This window comes from Ursus maritimus, unplaced genomic scaffold (genome assembly GCF_017311325.1).
Source record: "Ursus maritimus isolate PB19 unplaced genomic scaffold, ASM1731132v1 scaffold_17, whole genome shotgun sequence".
Lineage (NCBI taxonomy): Eukaryota > Metazoa > Chordata > Mammalia > Carnivora > Ursidae > Ursus > Ursus maritimus.
In genome coordinates, this window is record NW_024424119.1 from 28,925,412 (window position 1) to 28,944,827 (window position 19,416).

At 37.8% G+C, this 19,416-nt stretch overlaps 1 protein-coding gene across 2 annotated transcripts in view; it reads left to right on the plus strand.

The window, feature by feature from the left end:
- Window positions 1–19,416, plus strand: part of TGFBR1 (transforming growth factor beta receptor 1) — a 57,327-nt gene that overhangs the window by 17,782 nt on the left and 20,129 nt on the right. The window contains exons 2-4 of one of the 2 annotated variants that reach the window (XM_040631660.1): window positions 11,313–11,558; window positions 13,930–14,172; window positions 18,950–19,180. In XM_040631660.1, coding sequence (XP_040487594.1) covers window positions 11,313–11,558; window positions 13,930–14,172; window positions 18,950–19,180 — 720 coding nt within the window. The remainder of the gene's footprint in view (window positions 1–11,312; window positions 11,559–13,929; window positions 14,173–18,949; window positions 19,181–19,416) is intronic. The other variant, XM_040631661.1, reaches the window with a different exon arrangement.

A 19,416-nucleotide genomic window follows, 5' to 3' on the forward strand; every position in this document is an offset into this window, starting at 1 on the left:
AAGAAGTTAAGCAGTTTCCCCAAGATTACTTAGAGGCTGTCTGGCAGAGATAGGATTTGAACTGAAGTCTTTTTGTCTCTGAGTTCCGTTATATTAACTACTATACTCTTGTAATACCCACTAGTCAACATAAAATATAATGAGAAACTATAAAAGTGTGTTTAGATTGAGGAAAAACAAGATACTCAGTTATTGTTTTAGCATTAACTGTCAGAAATGAAAGTTTCTCCATTTCTTTTTAAAGGCTAGGGTAAGGCACAGTGCATACATCTGTTATATATGCCAACATACCCCCTCAACTCGTCGTTGAATAAAACAAGATGATCACTCGATAGCGATGAAATTGTAATCACATTGTATATAGTCCTAATAGTATGACCATTTCCTTGTCCTTAGAAATGCTTCTAAAATATCAGCTTAAATGCCTCTATAGTATCCCATTTATGATTGTATCATAATTTGTCACTGCCATATTGTCATTCATACAGGTTGTTTTCAACCATAAAATACCGTAACAAACATCTGTGTGCTTTTATCTTTGCTCTTATCTCCTGTTATTCCTTTAGACTAAGGAACAAGTAGAAGTAGAATTACTAGATTAAAAAGAACTAGGCTTTAAAGGCTCTTACTATATCTTGGCAAATTGTTTTCTAGAAAAAACGTTAAAGTTTCGAAATCAGCATCAAGTGTCTATACTCCATAGAGTAAATACCCTGAGTTGGAGTTTTGAAGATAGTATAGGGGAGAGGGATGGATCATGAAAGGCATTTTTAATTTTTTTGTAACTTTGAATAGATCTAATACACTCACATTTTTCTAAATTCAAAAGGAAAAAATGAGGCATAGTGAAAAGTCTCCACCCACCCCTGTCTTCTGGGTACCCAGTTCCCTTCCTTGGAGGCCAGTGTTACCTATTTCTTTTGTTTTTCCAGAGAGGAACTTTGTAGTATCTGTGTGTGTGCATTTTCCTTCGTTCTTCCCTTCCTTCCTTTGCTGTTTAGCACGGATGTTGCTATATCAAACACACTATTCTACACGATGCAGATTTTTACTTAATACATCGTAGGGGTCAGTCTACATTAATACGTAGAGAACATCAATTTTTTTGATATTATGGTCTTTTATTTTATAGTGATATCATCATGTTATTTTACTGGTTTTATTGATAGATTCATAGCCAAGATTAGAAACAATCTAGTATAAACTCTTAGGAAATTAATAAACATGTATGTAAGGCACTTTACACACGTAAAGTGTATCTATAGGGTACATTCCTTCTGGGTCAGAGGGTATGTTCCTGTGTCATTTTGAAAGTGTCAGCTTGCCTTCCATTTATATGGAGGAAGAGGTTATTCTGGATACATCAAATGGGCTCAAGGGAGCTACCTAAGTGCGAATTTTTGACAGTTGAAAAGAGAGCATTGAGAGATGGGAAAAGGACTTCAAAGATGAAGGTGGTAAAGGGTAAAAGAGAAAATTTGCTTGCTTGGCCATTTTATTGAGGACCTTGGTGGTAGCGACCATCCACATACTAAAGAGACACTCCTGGGACGTTTATTCAAGGAAATTACTAGATCCTTTCCCATGTGCCAGGATCTAGGAATGTAGAGATGCATAAAGTACTCATAAGATACTAACCCAGGCCCTGGTCCAAAGAAGTTCACAGTTTAATGAAGGAAATAGATGAACAAACCAATCATAAAATGAGATGCACTGCCGTAATCGCTGTACATTGAAGATGTCAACTTAAGTTCAATTAGTCAAAAAAAATGAAAACATCAATGTTTAATATTTGATGTAACTTGTAAAATAATAGAATCTTACTACTTATAGAACTGTAGAGGCGCCTTTGGGTGGCTCAGTCAGTTAAGTGTTCGACTCTTGATCTCAGCTCTCAGGTCTTGATTGAAGGGTCGTGAGTTCAAGCCCCATGTTGGGCCCATGCTGGGCCTCACGCTGGGCTTGGAGTCTACTTAAAAAAAAAAAAGAATTGTAGAGTTTTAGATTAACCTTTTACTTAGTGTAGGAGATCCCTACTTCACAAATTCTGACTATTGGTTATTAAGCCTCTGCTTAAATACCGCTAATGACAGAGAACGCATAATCTTCTGTGAGGCAGTCGGTTCATTGTAGGGAGGAGCTGTAGTTAGGAAGTGATTTTTATGAAACGAAATTTGCCACATCCTGAGCTCATGATTTGATTTAATATTGGAGTAATGTAAATTGGCACTACATCTATAAAATGAGGTGATTGTCTCCACAGCTAGGACACCTTTCAGATCGAACTTTGTTGAATTCGTTCTTTGATTTTCTGACTCATATTTACACGGCAGATTGATATTCAAGTAACACTTAACTGATTACTTATTATTTGGACATTTGTGGAGTTTTGTGCCCAGTTCTCCCTCTATCTCCCCCATCACCATGGCTACAGTTAACAGTAAGTGCTGTTGACCCTTTTAAAATCTGTTGTTAAACAGATTCCCCAAATCTGCTAAGCAAATCTTTATCCTGTATTGCACAGTTTATTTTATTTTGAGCCTAAATGAAAGCCTTTGTATTAATTGCCCCTATTAAATCTCATCTTGCTGTTTAGGCAGCCTGTTCTTAGTGTGCTTTTCTCTGATATCAGTTAACGTTATATCAGCTAATTCCTTGGAGCTCAGGAGACTAGAAAATGAAATTATTGTGGAAAAACAAGTGATTGAGAATTTAGGTGTGCCTCTAGTCTTCCAGGTTGGAATTGTATGTTGAATCAGAAATGATGTTTCTTAAGTGCTTGGACTTTCTGGAGAAATGTCTGGATAAATCATATTTTTGTTTTGAAGCCCTTAATTTGAGAGTCCAGTGTTATCTGGACTAGACTAGAGAATTCACTTTCACATCGTATGGTACTTGGTGTTTTGACAAGCTGACTTTGACATTACTGCTGCCAGGTAACTTTAAAGTTAGGGGTGAAGTTGAGAAGAACCACTGAGTGCTTTGCAGAACAAAACTCAGTTGGTGGCCAGGGTTTTAGCCTTGTTTACAGAGATTTGCAGCATATTTTTAAAGAGGAAGAGAACATACATATGCCTCCCCCAGAGCTGGAACCAGGTAGAAGAGGACAAGTCCCCTTGAGAGAGGGCATGGCATTGGGCGCAGTGGGAAGAGGGGAAGGCAGAAGAACTGGAGTAGAGATATAGACTAGCTTGTAATGGGGTTGCCATTAGTACCTGAAAGGATTTGTTACAACTTCTAACTTTTGCCTTCATCTTTGCCAACAGCGGTATGAGCTTCTGTTTTTTTTTTTTTTTTAAGATTTTATTTATTTATTCGACAGAGATAGAGACAGCCAGCGAGAGAGGGAACACAAGCAGGGGGAGTGGGAGAGGAAGAAGCAGGCTCATAGCAGAGGAGCCTGATGTGGGGCTCGATCCCACAACGGCGGGATCACGCTCTGAGCCGAAGGCAGACGCTTAACCTCTGTGCCACCCAGGCGCCCCATGAGCTTCTGTTTTTAACAGTTGCTAAGCAGACTGAATAAAAGGCACTGTGCATGTCCTTCACCTGCCCATTGGTGCATATTTGTAATATTTGGAAATACTCTCACTATGTAGTAGAGTATAATTGTGTTATAATGGGAAGGGGAAGGAAAAGAAGGGTCATGACCAGCAAAGTCAGAGTGGTGAAAAAATTGGAATTCAGTCTCTGGTGAGAGAAATCGTCATCCCTCTGTTCCTTTTTAACTGCTGAACTGTCTCAGCAAGAAAGAATCTAGGGGTCCTTTCAGAGGCCCTTTTATCACAAATACCACTATTAGAGGAATAATATTGTATTTGGTTTTAAATGTGTTGACTTTGCACTAAAAAGCAAGCCAGGCAGAGCATTTCTTGGAAGGCAGTTAAAATATGAGTCTGGGGGCGCCTGGGTGGCTCAGTCGTTAAGCGTCTGCGTCAGCTCAGGGCGTGGTCCCGGCGTTATAGGATCGAGCCCCACATCAGGCTCCTCCGCTATGAGCCTGCTTCTTCCTCTCCCACTCCCCCTGCTTGTGTTCCCTCTCTCACTGGCTGTCTCTCTGTCGAATAAATAAATAAAAATCTTAAAAAAAAAATATGAGTCTGGAACTCAAGTATGAGGTCAAGAAGTGTAAAGATGTAGATCTGAAATGCAGCAAAGGGCTGACTGTGGACGTGAGTTAGGGAAGTGTGATGTCATGTAAACTAATAAAGATGTGTCAGTGCATCTCATATCCTAAAGAATTGTAGAAAAAAATATTGTGAATTCACTAGTGAATTTCATCAGATGTTTCAGTCAAGTTCTTGATGGAGTGGAAGAAGGATTGAGAGACCAAATAAGCATTGAAAAAGGAAAGAGTATTGAAGTATATACATAAAAAGGGGGATAAGTTTTATAGACACTATCACTCTTGGCCTGGGAAGACAAGGTTTCTGGTACTAGTTTTCATTTAATCAGCAGAGGTCATATATGTCTGATCCATATACTCTTCACCGGCTGTCTACTTTTCCGTTTGTCTAGCCAGATATGTAGGCTTGTGAATCAGCCCTTGGTGGCCCAAGCACTAGGTAGAAGTAATAGTGTTTTGATGTGTGACTGACCTCCAGAAACACTGAAATGAGGCAGTGATGGAAATTTCCTTTATAGGTGGGACCAAGAGCCAGAATCTCAACTTGGGATTTATCACCATCACTGAAGATGATAAGGATCCTGCTCTCTCTCGTTACTGTTGTCACTTTCTTTGATGATAGCTAGATATTTGGTTTCTGACAGTCTTTCACATCACACCAACATCTTCAAATTTTGAAAATTCTGTGATTTATTCTACAATCTTTGGAAATTTCTATTGCTAGTAATTGTATTTTCTGGCACGGGATTGACAATTTTCTGTGACTACAGCCGTTTTTCATTGTAGTGCTGAGCCATAGTGAAATCTTTATGAAGACTTTAATAGGGATTAAGGTTAAGCTAAATTTTAGTTTTAGGAGGGCTACCAATGCAAATGAGTAAAGTGGTGATTAAGTGAATAATCCCTTCCGTACATGGCCACGTTTGCACGTGCAGAGGTTCCAACAGTTGTGTCGTGTCTTAACTTTCTGTCCAGAAACTGGAGTTTTCTTTTTACCTTGATTATAATGCAGATGCAGATTTCAGAAGTTAAAGTGTGGGAAAATGTGCGTTTTAGAATGGAGAAGCTGTGGCTGCTGGTAGATACTAGGGCACAGAAGCAAAAGGTGGCCAAGGTAGGAGAAAGGTCCTGAACAGGGAGTTTGATTCTTATCTTTGGTGTCAGGCAAAAGAGCCAAACTCTAGAGGTCTGAACAGGAAGCCGTACTATTGAACCACTGGGGAGTCTTGAAAGGTTTGAGTTATTTAACATATGGATACCAACACAGAAACATACAGATTGGGGGGGAGGGATTGGGATAGGCCGGTGATGGGTATTAAGGAGGGCACGTACTGCACGGTGCACTGGGTGTTATATGCAGATAATGAATCATGGAACATTACATGAAAAACTAAGGATACACTGTATGGTGACTAACATAACATTATAAAAAATTATTATTAAAAAAAAGAAACATACAGATACCAACACCATCACATTTGTGATGATAATGTAGTGGGAATTCACATCGACCTGTAATATGGGTAGAATATTGTTATAACTTATTTTGATACTCTTAGGTTTGGGTTTTTTCATTAGTAAAATGATAGAACTGAATTAAAATGAGATGATCTTGAGGTTTCCTATGGCCCTGTCTGTCTAGGATTGTAGAGTGGAATTTTACATGTTACTTTTGGGAAGATGTGTTTCTCTAGTGGCCTACAAATAAACACTGCCATTTATTATATTTGATAATTCTGTATGGTCACATACGATTTATATTAGTAGTTCCAAAATGTGCTAATGTACAGTATCTCATTTGACGATCTTATTGAGATGATGAAATAGGTCAGGAAGGTATTATGTTCATTTTGTTGATGAAATGAAACCGTTACGGTTAGTATCTTGAATACTTATTTAAATGTGATGGTCTCATTAACACTTGGGATAATAGCCACCAAGAATGAAATCCTGCCACTGAGAAAAGAAAACCCTGTCAGGACAACTTTCTCACCTTAAACTATTGATCAGATTTACATATTCTCCAGGTTCTGACTTGGATGTCCTGTGAAGCTTTTCTTGCCTTCCCTTCTACCTTGGCAGAGTTCGAAGCACTTTGATCATTCTCTTCCAGACTCTGGATTTCAGTGATCTGTTTAATGGCTTACTCTTCCACCCTAGTGAACTCCTTCAGTCCTGCGCAGCATCTGGCATATGGAGAGGCTCAACGAAAAATGGCAGAATTAAATGAAAGAGTGAAGTTGACGAGGTGTTAAAGGATGCTGCAGGGTGGGGCATGAAATTTGAGCTGTGGGGTGGGAAGAAGACATCATTGTATACCTTTGTTAGGTAGAAATTTTGCCCTGTAAGTGCATTTAAAAATCAACAAAACAACAACCTAATTAAGAAAGGGAGATAACTAGGGGTCAGAGCTATCTATTGATAAGATAAATTTGAATTTTTTAAAAATGGGAATTAAAGTTCATGAATTCTGGGAATTTTTAAATTGTCTTATTTTTTCCCTAAACTATATTGCTGCATCTCATACATTTAACAGCAATCTTGTATTCCATCTCAACTCTGATTTAAAGTGGTAAAATAGAATTTTAAAATTTCCTCAAGAAATAAACCCTTACCTGGTTAAGCTTTATGTTAAGTAATGTTTATATTTGTCCAGTTACCTGTTCCTACTGAAAGACTTGTTAAGAGAAGCCCTTTAGCACTGACTTTCTCAAACTTGCCATAAGTAATGACCCCTTTGGAAGGAAACATACAGAATGTATTTTTCATGTTACTTAAATTGTATAGCTATGAAACTAGATATAAAATTTTTGTTTTTGGCTCATTTACAACTATAAACCAAGCCTGCAAATTAAATACAAAGACACTACAAAACTAACAAATTTCAAATTAATACAATTATTCAGTGTGACAGGTGATGTTTAGGTTTCACAGTAGAAAAACAGTAGCCTTAGGTCTCATTCCATTTTAGATCTGTTTCTGTATTTTATCTTCAGTGATACTAAAAGCTGCAAGTACCCATTCTCCATAAGTAATATTGTGCAAGGTGCTATTAATGACTTCAAGGTTTGTTCGTAAGTTCAGGATAGTCAGACCTCATAATCTAACCAAAACACTTGCCAGCAAACATTCCTCAAATGCCAATTTTAATGAGATGTCAGCTGTGGTGTTCATTTGAAGATGAGGTTAATGTTATGTCATTACTGAAATCTTTATTAAATGGCTGTCTACACTAGCTCATGCTGGAAGTGAGAATGGAAAAATGTCATTGGATACTTCCAATCACATTTACTGCTAATGAGCTTTTGCAGTTGTACTACAAAGATAGGATCCATTAATACTTGTAGCATATATATGGTATTAGCTGTTAGACTTTTGGCTTTGAATATACCATACCTGTTTTGTCATATGCTCTGATGATTCTAGTTTCCTGTATTTTTCACTGTTGGTTAGTTACTATGAGAGCTTTGCTTTTACAGTGTGCCATCAGGACATTTCACCTGAAGGAGATTTTAACGCAACTGAAGAAGCATCAGTGAAAGCCTACTGACAGTACTTATTTACATTGTGGTTACTTATGGTTCAGCATTTTTATCATTCGTTTTATTTATTTTTTTTTTTTAAAGATTTTATTTATTTATTTGACAGAGACAGCCAGCGAGAGAGAGAACACAAGCAGGGGGAGTGGGAGAGGAAGAAGCAGGCTCCTAGCAGAGGAGCCTGATGTGGGGCTCGATCCCAGAACGCTGGGATCACGCCCTGAGCCGAAGGCAGACGCTTAACGACTGCGCCACCCAGGCGCCCCTATCATTCGTTTTAGTTTATCTTTTAAATGAAAACATTAACGAAATTTTGTACACAATTCTTAGACTCCCCTTCTTCTCCCAACATTCTTGTGACCTCCTCTTTAGGAAACACTGTTTTAGCATATATTTTTGTGATCACTAAGAGTCCAGGATTCACTGGTGGGAAAATAAATTAAAAAAAACCTTGGCCCTTCTTAGTGTAATGAGAGACCCTTTTACAACAAACTATAAATTGATTGATTTGTTCTATCTTAAAGGTATACAAAGAGGACTATGGGAACATATTATAAGGACCTCCCACTTAAGGGTAGGGGAGAGTTTAGAGAGCCTGTCATGGAAAAGATTTTGTTTGAATAGCGTCTTAAAGGATGAGAGGTGGTTTAGACTAGGCAGAGAGATAGTATGTGTAAAGACCATGGTCATGAAAGACATGATTGTTGTGAGAAGCATGTGGCCCTAGATTGTGTTTGTAATGTGAGTGGTCAATTGGGCCCCAAAAGTAAAAGTCTTAATGTTAGACCAAGTGTTTAGGTCTCATTTCTTATATGCTAAGGGAGAAGGTGAAGATCTTAGAACTGAGATAGTATTCATGGCAATATTTTTTATATATACAATTACCACATTGTATTATGGTGTTCTCTTTCTATAGGCCTTGGAACTCTTCAAGGGCTGTGACTATGAATTATCAATCTTTGTACACTACGCTTTTGGTACAATAACTGATAAAGCTAATGGTTAGAAAATATTGGTTGACTAACTAACCATGAGTAAAGGAGATTCAGGAGAGAATGATGATAATCTCCGATGGTGGTGGTTTTAATCTTTTGTGGGTGGTAGACCCCTTTGTGATTCTATTGAAAGCTATGACCTCCAAAATGTAAATACATACAACATTTGATAGTTTCATGGCATTCATATATCCCTGAAACCAGTCCATGGGTTTCTTATTCAGAATTCCTCTTTAGGAAATTGAACCTATAATCACCCCTAAACCTCACCATGAATAACCACCATCTCTTTTAATTATCTTTAAATGTTAGAATGATTTCACTCATGTGGAATTTAGCAAACAAAACAGATGAACATAGGGGAAGGGAAGGAAAAATAAGGTGAAAATGGAGGGAAACCATAAGAGTCTCTTAACTCTGGGAAAAAAACTGAGGGTTGCTGGAGGAGAGATAGGTGGGGGGCTGGGGTAATTGAGTGATGGGCATTAAGGAGGGCACTTGATAGTGAGCACTGGGTGTTATATGCAACTGATGAATCACTAAATTTTTTTTTAAAAGATTTATTCATTTGACAGAGAGGCAGCGAGAGAGGGAACACAAACAGGGGAGTGGGAGAGGGAGAAGCAGGCCTCCCGCTGAGCAGGGAGCGTGATGTGGGGCTCGATCCCAGAACACTGGGATCATGACCCAAGCCAATGGCAGACGCTTAACAACTGAGCCACCCTGAATCACTAAATTTTACCTCAGAAACTAATAATACTATATGTTAACTAAATGTAATTTAAATAACAAATTTTTAAATTTTTAAAAATAATTTTTAAATGTTAGGGTATGATTGTGTCTCTTTAAATAGTCTTTTTGAGTTCTTATGGTTGGAAGGAGTTAAATCAAATAGTTTAACTAAGAAGAACAAATTTTTTTTTAATAATGACTAAGGTAAAACTTTGCTGGTTTGTAAAGGTAATAAACAAGTATATTAATTAAGCCAGCAACCAAGAAGCACTTGCTTGAGGGGATCCTGACATTCCTGAGTTTGGGTTTAGCAAGTGAGTTGAGGTCCTCAAGACCACCTTCAGGCTGAGTGATTTGCTAGAAGGACTCATAGGACTAGAAAAGCTACTGTACTCATGGTTATGGTTTATTACAGTGGGAAAGATATATATTAAATTATCAAAAGGAAAAGGCACATGGGGCAAATCCTAGGAGAAACCAGATGCCAGCTTCCAGGTGTCCTCGGCCAGTGCAGTAGCACAGGTGCGTGCTGTAGCTCAGCAGCAGTGTGACAGCACGTGCTCAGTGTTGCCAGTCTGGGAAGCACAGCAGAGTCGTGGTGTCCAGAGTTGTTATTGGGGCTCAGTCACACAGGCTTGTAGCATTCTTATCAGGGAGAATATTTCAAGGGCTCAGAGCTCATTTCCTAGGGCCAGGCCAGGGGCCAGGCCTGAAGAGAGGCGTTTCTTGGGAATGTGCAGGGTTTGAGCAACTCAAGCCTGCTGAGTTAATCCTGCCTGCCTAGCTATTCTTTTTCTAGATATACAGTTTCTGTGGACCTCTTTGGTCTTATCATAAGTAGCCATTCTATGTACTACATATCTGGACTGTAACTTTTTCCTCTCCAACAAGTAATAGGCAAGTTTGTTCGGATTTAAGGACATATCTGTGTTTTGCAGTTTCATGAGATTGTAGTGGAATGTAAGTACCCGTTCTATCATTCAAAAAAATTTTTTTGAATGCTGGTATGTACCAGACCTAGTGTTAAATACAGATTTACAGAAATGATTACTGTGTATCTCTGCCCTCAGTGAGCTTATAGTTTCATAGGGGAGAGAAAAAATTAGCAATTCTGGTAAGCAGTGTGTGCTTTGGGCAGCATTTAACCTCATTGGAGAGCATGGTGGAGTGTGTGTGTGTCTGTGTATATGGAAGGTGTTGGTAATTAGGGGAAGACTTCCCTAAAGGAGTCACCTCTTGAATTGAGTCATAAAGATCAAAAGATACAAGTGGGCATAGAGCTAGTGTTTCTCCAGTCTATGGTTGGGTGTGTGATTGGAGCATTCATCTATTACTGGTGCAGTCTCCTTGGCTTACTGAGCAAGTACACTAATCCTAGCTAGAAGATATTTGTCTTTCTTAGGGTTTGCACAAGAGGAGAGAGTATCTGGCTTAGTACAAATCTATTTCCTTTTTATTCCATTGCCATAAATCTACCCAAATGGCGTTTCCAACCTACCATGAGTAGGTAGAAGTATTTTCACATGTTGGTTCCCAACGGGGGTATGTGAATACATAGTTTTGAACTGGTAAGAATAAGTATAACCATTAAAAATTTAAATGTACTGTGTTTCAAATAGGAGGGCTTATGCTTGCCTTAACTTAATGAAATTACTTATAAGAATTTTCTATACTTGGAAGCAAAAAAGTTTTAGAAAAAAAACGTGGGTCCAGATTTTATCATACTGGCTCCTACGTATGTGTGGTTCTCACAGAATTTGGAACCTCTGAGAGTAATAAGAGTTTTGTTTTTTGAACAGTGCAAATAAATTGTATGATTATAATAGGATCAGGAATGTATTGTTTTAATGAATATGGGATAATTTCACATTGTTAACCTGGAGAATTTTTTTCTAATAGAATCTTGTTCTCTTTTTCCAGCATTACAGTGTTTCTGCCACCTTTGTACAAAAGATAATTTTACTTGTGTGACAGATGGGCTCTGCTTTGTCTCTGTCACAGAGACCACAGACAAAGTTATACACAATAGCATGTGTATAGCTGAAATTGACCTAATTCCTCGAGACAGACCATTTGTATGTGCACCATCTTCAAAAACTGGGTCTGTTACTACAACCTATTGCTGCAACCAGGACCATTGCAATAAAATAGAACTCCCAACTGTTGGTAAGTTGTCGTATAAGATTTTTTTTCTTAATACTACAAGAAAAGCTGATTCCGACTAATGTTTTAGAGCTGAAAGAGGTCTTATAGAACTTTGTCTAACTGTAGACTTTGTCAGCTTATTCAGTTCTGAGGCAAGAAGGAACTTGTCCATAGTTGTAGAGTCACAGGAGTAGTCAAGATCCCGACTTCTGGTTGTGTGTTGTTTGACAACGTGGTTCCAATAATAGACTTTCTCTGAGGTCTGTTAGGCCTAAAAGGCTAGCCTCTTAAAGGCGAATTCTGACAAAGCTGCCATAGCAGTACGTCCTCAGGGGGTCCCTACTTTGTCCTCAGAGTGGATTTCTTTTCCTAGTATAATGCTTCAGGCTCTTAAAGCAATTGCTAATGGGCAGGAATTGAGAGCAGCACTAAATAGTTCAGATGCCTTCATTTTGCAATTTAACCTTGCTTTGTGATCTTTATGTATAAATCATTATATGTGATTTCTAGGTTTTTGGTCCTTTGCCATAGTTTACATTTTACAATGTCCTGGCAGAGCTAGGAATTTGAAGGCTTTATATACTCTTAGGATTAGTTTAATTTTCAGGTTCTGGTTTGAGATGTTGGTCTGAGCACATGTATTTAACTCCTCCATCACCTTCCTCAAATCCCACATTTCTACTGTCATACTCAAAGGAATATAAAAATGCGGGAAACCCATATTCATGCTAGCCAAATTGATGGAAGAATACCACCCTCATGCCTGCACTTGTGAGAAACTTCTATAATTTATAGTGCAGATAACTTCAGACTAGTGAAGATTGACTACCCATATGAAAAGAAGTAAGTGAAAGGACCTCTTACAAAATCCCACCAAACCTTAAGCTGAGCGGTTTGGGGTGAGGAGGTTACAGGAGTAAACGCTCAGTTCTCCTTCAGGAGGAAGCACCTGGTTTCATTGCTCAGGGAGGCAGACCACAGTGCTCACTCTCCACTCACAGTTGGTCCAGGTGTCATGCTAACTGAAGTAGGAAGCACCACTGTGGCCCAGCAGAAAAGGGCCAGTTCTGTAGGTTACAGAGGGAGGCAGTCCTCCATTCAAGTGGTAACAGCAAAGTAAAACCAGATCTTCAGCATTATAGGGAAGCTTCCCCAGGGCAAGTTTCTATCGGACTATAATTTTTCTGACTTCTGTTTAGGGTATCTGCAATTCTAATATGACAAAGAAAATTACAATTCCAGAATTTCCCATTTCCATTGTTTGGGCTTGAAGTATCTAAATGAAGGCTCATAAAGCCTTGTGAAGAACTTACTTCATTTCTAATGCTAAACATACATAAGTCCCTCATTCCCAGGTCTCTGTTAAGCAAACAGCAAAAAAAATTACCAAATGAAAGATTTGGTGGTTCAAAAGAAGTGAACTGAACTGGGTAAATCAGAGTAGATGTCGTCCTATGAAAAAGACTTACCTCATGATAAAGAAGAACTTTCAGACAGTCCACAGTCCATTTTCAGTTAAAGATCACTCTTAGGTGAAAAGCTAAATTGATGAATTATTCTTAAAAATGTAATATTGAAAGTGAGTAGCAGAGTGGAGACCAAGATTTTACAGCCTAGTGTGAGACAAGCTTAAGGCAAGACAACCTTGAGAAATTGTGTTACAATTCAGGGAGAAAAAACAGTGAGCAAATGAAGAGATATAGAGGATAAATCTAAGTGATCCAATATGCTTACTACAAAAATTCCAGAAAATGACATACAAGCAGACAGAAAAGAAGATGCTAGCAAAATTAATGAAGTTATTGAAAAATACTTAACCAACTACATACAATAAAATGTCAATTTCAAGAATAAAGAAAAAAATTGTTTATGCATTTAGCACAAGGTAACACTGCTTACCTCTAAAAGAAAAAGTTCAGATTTTTCTTCTTTTTTTAAATACCTAAAGGCGGTAGAACGTTTATTGTTACCCAAAATTCTTTAGGTCAGCCAAGATTTTCCATATATAAAAGCAATAGCCATATGTAGATAATTAAGTATTCAGTGTATAAGGACCCATGTACTCTTCTTAAAAGAAATTACTAGAATTAGGATTCTGTCGTAAGAAATCCAAATTAAGATCTCAAGAATGGGAAAGTTAAACTTCCTTAGATGAAGGCTGAAGAGCAGAGGAAGAGTAAGTGGATGTTGACTGAGCTGGTGATCATGAAAGAGGGGCCAGTGGGTAAAGACTGGATGATTCACTTGTTCTGGATTTGAGCCCTATGAGCTTCTGGAACGAGGCTCTCTGACTAATGGGAGTAGTGGCCAAGTATAGGAAATGTGGAGGATTAGGAAATTGTGGTTCCCACCTTCAGTGTTTTTGCTATTGTTGATGTTTATTTCATTTGAGGCCCTTTTTCAGGAAAGCCATCATCTGGCCTTGGTCCCGTCGAATTGGCAGCTGTCATTGCTGGACCGGTCTGCTTTGTCTGCATCTCGCTCATGTTGATGGTTTATATCTGCCATAACCGTACTGTCATTCACCATCGAGTGCCAAATGAAGAGGATCCTTCCTTAGATCGTCCTTTTATTTCGGAGGGCACTACATTAAAAGATTTAATTTATGATATGACGACATCAGGTTCTGGATCAGGTAATGGAATTATTTTTCCTTTTTCCTAAGAAGTCTTTTAAAAGTTAACTGTAGTATTTATTTTATTATTTGGCTAAGCCATTTTGGCTTAGTGCGTTTAAAACTTGGGGTAGTGTGAATACTAATTCCAACTTTAAGCCCAATAAAGGTCTGACTATGACTAGTTTAGCATAGACAAATTAGAATGTACTTGTAAGTCAGCTTCATGTTTGTATAAATTTCAAAGCTTTCTCACCTTCTTATGATTCCATGAGATAGAAAGAATAAGGATAATTATTTTCTTAATGAGGCTGAAGTTCATAGATATTCAAATGATCTATGACTACCCATTCTATTCAGGATTGTTTAGCAGCTTTATTTTTATATTTGAAAGCAAGCATGACAGAAAACATGTTTGAAATTGTGAAGGTTATTTGCTTTTTTAACATATGAAATTGCTGTCTTTAGCTCAGACCTAGTTTTTTTTGTTAAACTAATGATTTTCTCACTTTAGAAAATGTCTAACCACCTTGTTATTTAATATAGCTTTATGGATCCATGGCCTCTGTGATGTTTGCTTTTCTCAGTTCCATTTGCTGATTCTTGTGGTTTCAGAAATAGACTGGCTAATTGCCAGAGTCGTCCCTCGAAGTGGATTTTGATATAGCAGTGCTTCATGTTTAAACTGAAAGGGATTTATTTTTTCACTTACATGTGCTTTGAAAGGATGCTAAGAGAGGAAGACCCCTGTCCTCTACAATATTGTAATTTGACACTGGGCTAGGAGTCAAGAGATCTAGATTCCAGTGCAAGTTTTGTCATTGGTTGGCTCTGACCTTGGTTAAACCATGTTTCTTCTTTTGGGCTTCTGGTTCCTCATCACAGATATGGAACAGAGACTGAGATATACTGTCTTTTGAAAAATATAAATCAGCTTCAAAGAAAGCCTAGGTTCATGGATAAAATGAAGATTTGAAAATACACATAATTAAAATTTCACTAATTTTTTAATCAAGTGACTAAACGAACATTAAAGCAGAAGTTGTTACTGGAAGAAGAATATGACTGAAGCATGAAATCACATCTGATAGTGCATAAAGTTCACAATGACAAATGTCTATTTATTTTAAGGAAATGAATATATATTGATTTATATGTGTATCTGTTGAGTCCTGTAAGCATGAAGAAACCGACTTCTTGGCCTGAAGTCATCTGTTGACTTTGGCCATGTATATTCAGTAAGTGACTTCTGTCTATGACAATAGGACACATACAGGCTTGCACTGGAAGCCAGGTCTCTCAAGGGAGCCTTCAGGGACCCCTGAGACCATTGTGAGCAGGGAGGCAGCGAGAGGTTGGATTGAGATGGAATAGCCTTGGCACTGAAGATGTGACAATCTTCAGACCGGAGTGGTAGAGAAGTGGAGAGAGCTTGTTTCAGGGCTTCCCTGGGGTTTCCAGTTGATTCTGAGTTAATCTAAAGAGTTCCCAAAGGAGATCTGGCTCTTTCTAGAAGTCATCCTAGATCAAAAAACTATGATAAGCAAAGACCAAAGTCACAGAAAATCAGGGTGGCTACAGATCATTTGGAATGAATCCATTGTTACCAAACTTACACGCAGGGGAATCACAGCTGCTCGTGCCACGTGGCACAGTAGTACTGTATCAGGCCTCCAGGGGAAGAAGCCTACCTAAAGGATTAGAAGAAATTGCCGTCTGGTTGACAGCTGATTTCTGAATAAGAATACATTTATTTACTTTTTAAGATACAGACATGAAGTCAAGAATGTAATCACTCTTTTTCCATTTTATCTGTATTTTTAGATGCATCAGGAACCACAGCTCTGTTGTCTGAAAGCTTCTCTCTCTCCTTTTATGCCTTACCCAGCAAAAACTTGTCTACATTTTTTCCTAGCTCTGTGGCTTTAGGCAGTTAGCTGATGTCTCATGCCCAAGTTATTTTATCTTTAAAATGAAAGTAATGAACCCTGCCCTGTGCACGTCATTGGATTGTTGTGAAGTTCAAATGAGACAAGATGTTTTGATAAATTGTAGTTATGTCCAAATGACAGGTGTTACTCTTATTGGAAAGATATTTGGAAGAAAAACTGACATATGGTATCAATTTGCTGCATTGTACCAAAAAAACTTAGTTGAAGGCCTCCTTTCCCTGTCATAGTTCATTATGTGCTGAATGGCCTCCAAATTTATTGAGACAGAAGCTCTCGAATGTTGAATGATAGGAGAAAATGCCACCTGTTTCCTTTCTATTCATTATAAAGCCTTAATGCTGTCTCATGCATGGGACTCATGACGGTGAGTAAGTAAAATGTCTTTATGTAATACCCTTTTTAGTACTTTCGCTCATTGAGAAAAGGTAAAACTAAACATTTCATGTTATGAATTCATATGTTTATTATTCAGTACCATGACCATAGTGGAGGAAAGGCCTGATCTCTATTTCTCAAAGACTGTATCTTTAACTTGGGAACTGTGGGCAGTTCTACGCCTGAAGCTAACCTAATCTCTATTGCAAAAATTTGAATCACAGGTTGTGTGTGCGTGCCCTTATTTAAGCTGTCATTAGATTGTAAAGTATGTGCGTGCATGTGCACGTGTGCCAGTTTTTGAAAGAGAGTGAGCCTTTTAGGCCACTGTTCATTATGTCTTGTTCATGCTTAAGGTCTCTTATAATGTATGGGGGTTATTCGGGTCTTATTTCTATTGTTCACTGCGTGCAAAGCTGCTCAGACCCTGTTTCCCTGTTGAAGTTTTTCTCTCAAGCAGTTCTAAGGATACAGGAGAGGAAAGCAGAGAACATAGAGATTTGAATTAGGCCTATTTATTTTTCTTTTTAGAAGAAAATTAGTACTTTTTAAAAATACTCATGTATTCATGTGGGTTATGGTAACTAAATATAGATAATATGATGAATCTAGATTTGACTTTGAATTTTAGTTTGGGATCTAGAGTCCAGTGATAATGGGGAGACAGAAACTTTCCTTGTCCTGGTAGCCTTTCTTGACCATATCATTTACATGCGACCTGAATGTGTTAGACATTTTCAGACTTCCCATTTATAATTTCCCTTTTTCCTGTATTCCTTGCCTTTCTAACTTCCAGAGTAGCCTCCTGAAGTTAACTTTTAGGTATACTTTAAATCTTCAAGTATATGGTATGACCCCATTCAAAGGCTGTAAGAAAATTTTACAACTTAGTATCTATACTAAACAACATAATTAAGAATCTTCAAGATATAAGAACTTCTTGATTTAAATAAGGATTTTTCACAGATCTATTTTTAGCTAGCAGCCTCCTTATAAACATAAAAACAATTGTTTATAATTAGACTGCTAACTCCTTTGCAGGAGGTGGGGAGGATAGAGAGCAAGGAGAGGAAAATGATCCATTTGAGAAACTTATAGATGAAAAGAGGAAAAACTTCTGATCACTTTAAAGACTTAATATTTGAATATAGAAGCATTTCACATCAGGAAACCAAAGAGCACATAATTTTATTTACTAGCATTGGGTTAATTTGGTCTAGCAAGGAACTCTGAATATAAATTATAAGTTACACAAATTTATGTGTATAGATTGTATGAAAAAAATGCTAGTGTAGAACATGGTTTATACTGGTATTTTTATTGTCAGGGTCAGGATAATTTGAGATGACGCTTACTTAGTTCATAAGGGGATATGATATTAAGTGAATTGGAATAGTCCCACATATAGTGATACTTAAATGTTGTAGGTAGTCATAAATCCTTTTCTGTAAACAAGTGAGTGTGGCAATATTTTAAAAATACATATTTTAGAGTAGGGCATGTTCAGATAGTGAAATAATGCCAGTGTCCCATCACACCAACGTTAAGTTACTTGGCATCATTCTTTAAGATACTAATGTTGCCTACGCAGCCAGTTCCTAGCATGTAAATTGCTTGTCTTGAAATGGTTTCTGTGATCATTTTTACTGATTTATTAAAATCAGTGTGGTCTGTACATACTGATTTTATGTTTCTTGTGTTCACATACTTTTCTCCTCCCATCAATAAAACCGTTACCAGATTCATCCTCCTAAAACAAGATTTTTAAATTGCTTCTCCTCATTCATGAACTCTTTTTAGACATTTTTAATAGTTCCTGTTTCATCCACAGCTCTCATTGGTCATCTTTTTTTTTTTTTATGATTTTATTTATTTGACAGAGAGAGCGAGAGAGCACAAGCAGGGGGAGTGGCAGGCAGAGGCAGAGGGAGAAGCAGGCTCCCCACTGAACAGGGAGCCTGATGCAGGGCTTGATTCCAGGACCCTGGGATCATGATCTGAGCTGAAGGCACACACTTAACTGACTGAGCCACCCAGGCGCCCCTCTCATTAGTCATCTTGAGCTCAGCAATCAGTACTCTTCATAGTCTGATGACAGCTTCCCTTCTCTTCCACTGCTTTACCACACACATCGCTTTCTGTTTAACTGAGCTGGTTCTATAAACATCCATTCATTTCCCTCTTCTACCTGTGCTTTAATATTCCTCCTACCTGAAAACCTTCTCTCCTCTTCTCCTGTGATCCTATCCCTTCTGTAAAGGACAGTCAAATTCAATTTACTTTGTAAAGCCTACCTGGACCCTCTAGCAGGAGTTTCTAGATTCTTTTATTATATTTGTTATCTTATTTTCATTTTATATGAATTACTATTTTTGCAAATGTAGTCTGTCGCTCTTGAGATTGTTCAGTTCCTTAAAGACAGAGCTTTTGGAGTTATTCTGTCACTGTTTAATGCCTATTTTTATTTTTAGGTTTACCATTGCTTGTTCAGAGAACAATTGCAAGAACTATTGTGTTACAAGAAAGTATTGGCAAAGGTCGATTTGGAGAAGTTTGGCGAGGAAAGTGGAGAGGAGAAGAAGTTGCTGTTAAAATATTCTCCTCTAGAGAAGAGCGCTCATGGTTCCGTGAGGCAGAGATTTATCAGACCGTAATGTTACGTCATGAAAACATCTTGGGATTTATAGCAGCAGACAATAAAGGTCAGTAACATCTGCTTCTCCTGTGAGTATAATGAAATCTACTTGAGCTTTTCTACAAATATGGCTACTAAACATTGTCAGATTTGATGAAAAATAAATGTTTGTCATATAGATTAGACCCATTAAGTGAAATAGAATATATTAGAAACCTTTACAAACAGGAACTTAAAAGATTTTCTTGACTCTTGACAAGAGTCTAAGTTTCTAAATCTCTAATTGTTTTATAAAAGAGCTAT